Source organism: Emiliania huxleyi (assembly GCF_000372725.1).
Source record: "Emiliania huxleyi CCMP1516 unplaced genomic scaffold EMIHUscaffold_7, whole genome shotgun sequence".
Lineage (NCBI taxonomy): Eukaryota > Haptophyta > Isochrysidales > Noelaerhabdaceae > Emiliania > Emiliania huxleyi.
Window position 1 is genome coordinate 453,096 of NW_005196756.1, and position 6,878 is coordinate 459,973.

The following is a 6,878-nucleotide window of genomic DNA, read 5'->3' on the forward strand; positions in this document are numbered from 1 at the left end:
CTAAAAAAATCTTTTGTGGATGTCAGCCGTGTGCCGCGCCGCCTCGCCTCCGCCTCCGCCGCCGCTCCCTCGCCAGACACGCCGCCGCCCGCCCGCCTCCTCGACCTCCCCACGGAGCTCCTCGTGCGTGCCCTCTCTCACTGCGACCCCGCCGACATCGCTCGCATCTACGGTAGCAGAACGTTCGGCGCAGCCGACGGTGGTGGCGGTGGTGGAGGAGGCGTGTTCAGATTGCTGAGGTACTGGTTCAGGGCCACGATGTCAGCGTTGCTCTCCTGAGTGCCACCCGCCGTGCATGCCGTGTGCCCCCAGTACTGCTCTTCGAATCCACGCCGGCGAGGGAGGTACCCGTTGGTCAGCCAGTCGTTGCGGTAGCATCCAAAAGTGGTCCGGACCCCAGTTGCCGCCATGATCGCCGCGTTGAGCGCGCTCACCTCGCTGTTGCAGCGAGAAGCGGCGTTGGTGTTGTACGCGGCAGGCATGAGGAAGTTGGTGTTGTCCGCGGCAGGCATGAGGAAGTCGCGGCCGCTCGTATAGCGCGTGCTCGTAAAGCAGCGGAAGTCGACAGTGGTGCCTTGCGCTGCGATGGCGCTGTTGAGCAGGCTCGCGTCGGTGTTGCACTGGTTGATATTGTCGGTCGCGGTCGTGATGGAGTGGCAATTGCCGCAACTGGGCTCGCACAGGAAGTGGTTGACGAGCGGCACCGGCGGCGGCGAAAGCGGAGGCGCTGAAGGCGGCAGCGGTGGAGGTGATGTTGGAGGCGGCCGCGGCGGAGGCGGCGGCGACGGCGGCGGCGGCAGCAGCGGCGGCGACGACGGAGGTGGCCGCGGCGGGGTTAACGGTTGGGGCGGGGGTGCCGGCGGCGGCGACGGCAGCGGCGGCGGCGGCGCCGGTGGACGCGGCGACGGCGGCGGGTGTGGCGGCGGTGGCAGGGGAGGATCAAAGAGGAAGTCAAGCCCGGCGTTTGTGACATTGCCCGCGATGGCGCCGAGATCGATGACTGCACCGGTCGCCGCGTATCGAAGCAGCAGCGCGCCAAGAGCCATCCCGACGGCCGCCAGTGTGCACGCGGCTGGGAGAGAGCAGCAGAGCGCGGCCTTAACCGTGCGGCCGCCGCGCCTGGCATCCTGCGGGTCGCGAAGCCGCTGCGGCCGGAAGGCGATCGAAGGCCGCGCCCGGGAGGACCCCGCCGCGTTTTGCAACGCGAGCAACCGGAGAGCAACCGGAGAGTTGAGTAAGGACCCCGCCGCGTTTTCCAACGCGTTCAACCGGAGAGTTGAGTTTGAGAGCCAGACGCTCTTCTGCAGCAAAGCGACGAGCGCCTGCTTCGGGTTGGAGCCCGTCTCAGCAGCCTCGTCGAGCGCCTCGTCGACGGCCGTCCCGTCCACCCCCGCCGCTGCGAGCCGCTGCCGCAGCTCCGAGAGCTTGAGGTGCGCGAGGGCCTCCGCCGCCTCGCCCGCCGCCTCGCCCTCCACCACTGGTGCAGCGAGTGCCTCTTCGGGCACAGCAATCCCATTCGGCTTCTCCTCGCCCTGCGAAGGGGCGGCTGGCGGGACCGGCGGCGTGTCGGGAATGTCGCTCGGAACGTCGTCCGCGGCGAGACTTGAGAGAAGGGTCTCAAACCACGCGTCTTTGCTCATTGGATCGGACAACGCTCAGCCGGGCATTTTGCATTTTTGCATCTTGACGCCGTTCATGCCACTTTTTTGAGTATACTTCGACCATCCGTGTGTGTGTGTGTGTGTGTGTGAGGGGAGGGGGCATGCGTAACGACACTGCTAGAGATGCCTTTCGGGGCCCAGAGACAAAACTTCTGTGATGCCATGCGTGACCTAGTAGTGTCCCCAGCTATGGGCGTGTCCACGTTGGGAGAGAGAGGAGAGTTTTGTGTTGTGTTCACGTTGGAGCCAGGTGTGGTGTGGGCGCGAGAATAGCTCCGCCGTTCATGGAGGCAACCGATGCGAGTCGACTGGTGTGTGTCGTCGTGGTTTCGTATCAAGAATACTCACTCACTTCGACCATCCGCCCGCGCCTCTTTCCCTCCCATTGAGAGGTTTGGCGCTCCGGTCTCATCTTGCGTTGTTGCAAGCAGGGCCCACCCTTTTAAGCCTAGGGGTCCCGTAAGGTCGGCCGGGACCCCTCCCCCCCCCCCGCGCGGGGGCCTTCGATGGCTGTCAGCGCTCCTCCGGGCTTTGCATCACACCTCCCATTCACGCACGTCGTCGCACGTTGCTGAAGCAAGTACTCGTAAAAACGGCGCGTCAAATGCAGCATCCAGGCGTCTAAAGAAGACGACATGAATGGTTCACAGAGAATGTGTTCAGACCTTTGGCTTTGCGCGGGTGTGTGTTTGGTTTTTGTGTGTGAGTGGACAGCCAAATTCCGCGGAAGGGGAGAGGCGTTTGCAGACGTGTCGAAACACTCTGAAGGGTACCTCTAGGACGCGCTCGACTATTGCACTATTGCACTGGGACAGGGTCGATTCCGCATGGACGGGACCCCTCGATCGTCTCGCCCTCCTGGTGTGTTCATAGGGAGGGGTCATCACAAACACGGTACAGGATCGAGGTGCACGCCGCTGAGGGACCCCGCCCGGCCGGTGTGTGTGCTCTCTTGAGCACTTGAGCACTGGATAGGGTCGATTCCGCATGGTACGGGACCCCTCGATCGTCTCGCCCTCCCTCACTGGTGTGTTCATGGGGGGGTGGGGTCATAACAAACACGGATTATCGAAACACGGTACAGGATCGAGGTGCACGCTGCCGAAGCAGTGACCAGTGTCGTCCCCGTGTGCTCTATCTTAGTGCTCTTCGATGATTGCGTCTGGATTCATCTGTTCCAGACAAGGTCCAGCCCAGGGTGGCCAGATAGCTCTATGAATTCTTTTCTCGTGTCGCGCTGCTAAAAAAAATCTTTTGTGGATGTCAGCCGTGCCGCGCCGCCTCGCCTCCGCCTCCGCCGCCGCTCCCTCGCCAGACACGCCGCCGCCCGCCCGCCTCCTCGACCTCCCCACGGAGCTCCTCGTGCGTGCCCTCTCTCACTGCGACCCCGCCGACATCGCTCGCATCTACGGTAGCAGAACGTTCGGCGCAGCCGACGGTGGTGGCGGTGGTGGAGGAGGCGTGTTCAGATTGCTGAGGTACTGGTTCAGGGCCACGATGTCAGCGTTGCTCTCCTGAGTGCCGCCCGCCGTGCATGCCGTGTGCCCCCAGTACTGGAGGTACCCGCTGGTCAGCCAGTCGTTGCGGTAGCATCCAAAAGTGGTCCGGACCCCAGTTGCCGCCATGATCGCCGCGTTGAGCGCGCTCACCTCGCTGTTGCAGCGAGAAGCGGCGTTGGTGTTGTACGCGGCAGGCATGAGGAAGTTGGTGTTGTCCGCGGCAGGCATGAGGAAGTCGCGGCCGCTCGTATAGCGCGTGCTCGTAAAGCAGCGGAAGTCGACAGTGGTGCCTTGCGCTGCGATGGCGCTGTTGAGCAGGCTCGCGTCGGTGTTGCACTGGTTGATATTGTCGGTCGCGGTCGTGATGGAGTAGCAATTGCCGCTCGTACACATTGGCGCTGGTGAGGTCGAACACCTGCCCTTCACGCAACTGGGCTCGCACAGGAAGTGGTTGACGAGCGGCACCGGCGGCGGCGAAAGCGGAGGCGCTGAAGGCGGCAGCGGTGGAGGTGATGTTGGAGGCGGCCGCGGCGGAGGCGGCGGCGACGGCAGCGGCGGCAGCAGCGGCGGCGACGACGGAGGTGGCCGCGGCGGGGTTAACGGTTGGGGCGGGGGTGCCGGCGGCGGCGACGGCAGCGGCGGCGGCGGCGCCGGTGGACGCGGCGACGGCGGCGGGTGCGGCGACGGCGGCGGGTGTGGCGGCGGTGGCAGGGGAGGATCAAAGAGGAAGTCAAGCCCGGCGTTTGTGACATTGCCCGCGATGGCGCCGAGATCGATGACTGCACCGGTCGCCGCGTATCGAAGCAGCAGCGCGCCAAGAGCCATCCCGACGGCCGCCAGTGTGCACGCGGCTGGGAGAGAGCAGCAGAGCGCGGCCTTAACCGTGTGTCCGCCGCGCCTGGCATCCTGCTGGTCGCGAAGCCGCTGCGGCCGGAAGGCCGCCCGGGAGGACCCCGCCGCGTTTTGCAACGCGAGCAACCGGAGAGCAACCGGAGAGTTGAGTAAGGACCCCGCCGCGTTTTCCAACGCGTTCAACCGGAGAGTTGAGTTTGAGAGCCAGACGCTCTTCTGCAGCAAAGCGACGAGCGCCTGCTTCGGGTTGGAGCCCGTCTCAGCAGCCTCGTCGAGCGCCTCGTCGACGGCCGTCCCGTCCACCCCCGCCGCTGCGAGCCGCTGCCGCAGCTCCGAGAGCTTGAGGTGCGCGAGGGCCTCCGCCGCCTCGCCCGCCGCCTCGCCCTCCACCACTTGTGCGGCGAGTGCCTCTTCGGGCACAGCAATCCCATTCGGCTTCTCCTCGCCCTGCGAAGGGGCGGCTGGCGGGACCGGCGGCGTGTCGGGAATGTCGCTCGGAACGTCGTCCGCGGCGAGATCTGAGAGAAGGGTCTCAAACCACGCGTCTTTGCTCATTGGATCGGACAACGCTCAGCCGGGCATTTTGCATTTTTGCATCTTGACGCCGTTCATGCCACTTTTTTGAGTACTTCGACCATCCACCCGCGCCTCTTTCCCTCCCATTGAGAGGTTTGGCGCTCCGGTCTCATCTTGCGTTGTTGCAAGCAGGGTGGCCCACCCTTTTAAGCCTAGGGGTCCCGTAAGGTCGGCCGGGACCCCCCCCCCCCCCCCCCGCGCGGGGGCCTTCCAGAGAGGCTGTCAGCGCTCCTCCGGGCTTTGCATCACACCTCCCATTCACGCACGTTGCTGAAGCAAGTACTCGTAAAAACGGCGCGTCAAATGCAGCATCCAGGCGTCTAAAGAAGACGACATGAATGGTTCACAGAGAATGTGTTCAGACCTTTGGCTTTGCGCGGGTGTGTGTTTTAGAGTTGTTTGGTTTTTGTGTGTGTGGACAGCCATTCCGCGTGGTTGAGGGGTTGAAGGGGTCTGTCAACCACTTGGTTGAGGGTTGAGGCCTCTGTCAACCACGTGGTTGACAGTTGAGGCAATCGGCCTCAACCACCGCTCTGGGCAGAATTCATTGCACCGGTGGGTAGCGGACGAGAATGAGTGTGGATTTTTCTTAGATCTTGGGCCCGACCACACCCACAAAGAAGCCTGCACAAAGATCGCACGGGCGGGGACCTGTTCCTTTTTAAAGAAAGAAAGAAAGAAAACAAACAACCCCCCCCCCCCAAGCAGCGGCGCGTCGGCAGGCGACGTGCCACACACTGTCTCTGGCATATCGGCGGGAGCGCGCCCGCAGGGTTGAATTCTTTTATTTTGAGAGAGAGATTTTTATTAACCAACAAGAAATCACGACTCTCACAGTGATTTGGGCTCGGCAGCTTGTTAGCCCTCAGCCGAAGCTGGGGCCGGTCCCGTAGCCGAGAGAGCCCGCGCCGTGAGTTCGACGCGGTCGGGAGGCCTTGCGGAGAGGCCAGCGAGGTGGCGATCGCTGTACTTCATGGTCGTCATCAAGTGACCGGCTGACAAGCCAGAGGTCGATACTCTGGACGACCCATAGGATGCCACGAATGCCTGAAGGAGAGGGAGGCGAGGCCAGAGGCAGGCTCAGCTGCTCTCGGGTGATCCCGCTTTGGAGGCTGAAGGACCCGATGGTCCTGTCACATTCACATTCTTTCTTTATTTTGATGCCGGCGGACGGGAGCCGGCTGCCGGCAGTCGGCGTCGCTGCCGCCGCCGCCGCAGCAGCGAGCGAGCTCCTGTGTCGCGTTTTGCCGACGCAGCGTGGACGCGCGCCGCCCAGCGGCGAGCGAGCGTGCTCGGAGCTGGGTCGAGTATAAAATAAATAAAACGGACACACCAAACGAGGGGTGGGAGAAGGACAGGGTCCCCACCTGCACGAGCAGGATCTTGTAAGGACGATCAGGGACACAGGGGACGGGAGCGGGGAGCGGCATCGCGACACGGAGGGGGGCTGGAAAACAGCTCAAGCGAGGGATGGCCCATTCATCTGAATTCTTTTGAAGCTCTCAAGTGCCTCTCCTGGTCTGTCTGGTATACTGTAGCCCCAGCCGACTCCGCTGTGAATCGCAACAGCTCTCGCGCGCCGCCGTCTGTGGGACGCGCAGAACATCAACAAACAACGCTGCTCGCAACATGCGTGTCGCGCACTCATTCATGACCGGTCTCAATGCCCCACCCCCCTGCGCGCGGGCCTTCTAGGCCCGCGGGTAGTCTCCCCCCATCCCCAGGGCCTCACGCTCCAGGGCTCGCACCTCAACCTCTCACAGACCAGCGCATAGCGCCATTCATAGGACGTATTTTCTTCTCATAACAAGGCTGTGAACCTCGCGGGGCTGGCGAGTAGAGGCACACGCACGCTCTCTCGAGGTCTCTTGGAGCAGAGCCCCGGCGAGTCCACATGGGTATGTATGTATGTAGGAAGGTGAAGAACAGTCAGGCTCGGACTGGACACCGACGCGGTATGGGTGGACGCTAGACAGATGATGACGACACGCACGAGCGACACACAGACACAAACAAGCTCACAAGACACACAGCCAGCGGGCTGCCACACATCCTGAGTGGGCGTACACATCACTCAGGCCACGTCCCCCCTGTCGCCCCCCCCAGCACTCCAAGGTGCCAAGAGACAAACAACAGCACAACAACACAGACAGGCGACAGGGGCGAACGTGTGAGACTAGAGCAGGCTTGCTCCGCCTCTAGCAATCTCGTCGCCAGCCGCAAGGCATGGACGAGACCGTGTGTGGGGTCTTGTGAGGTGTCTATGGACGCCCTCCTCACAGGCTATTGG

The 6,878-nt window shown here is 63.3% G+C and overlaps 2 protein-coding genes across 2 annotated transcripts; both read right to left on the bottom strand.

The window, feature by feature from the left end:
- Positions 1 to 1,640, bottom strand: EMIHUDRAFT_197840 (hypothetical protein; the record flags this gene model as incomplete). Its single annotated transcript, XM_005761804.1, has 3 exons — positions 1 to 105; positions 183 to 674; positions 972 to 1,640. 3 exons carry the CDS (start codon positions 1,638 to 1,640, stop codon positions 1 to 3), a joined length of 1,266 nt encoding a protein of 421 aa, XP_005761861.1.
- Positions 1,641 to 5,446: 3,806 nt separating this feature from the next.
- EMIHUDRAFT_197843 (hypothetical protein) lies at positions 5,447 to 6,018 on the bottom strand (the record flags this gene model as incomplete). The annotated part of the gene is made up of 2 exons (XM_005761805.1): positions 5,447 to 5,635; positions 5,761 to 6,018. The coding sequence occupies 2 exons, from the start codon at positions 6,016 to 6,018 to the stop codon at positions 5,447 to 5,449; spliced, it is 447 nt and encodes a 148-aa protein (XP_005761862.1).
- Between the last annotated feature and the right edge of the window lie 860 nt (positions 6,019 to 6,878).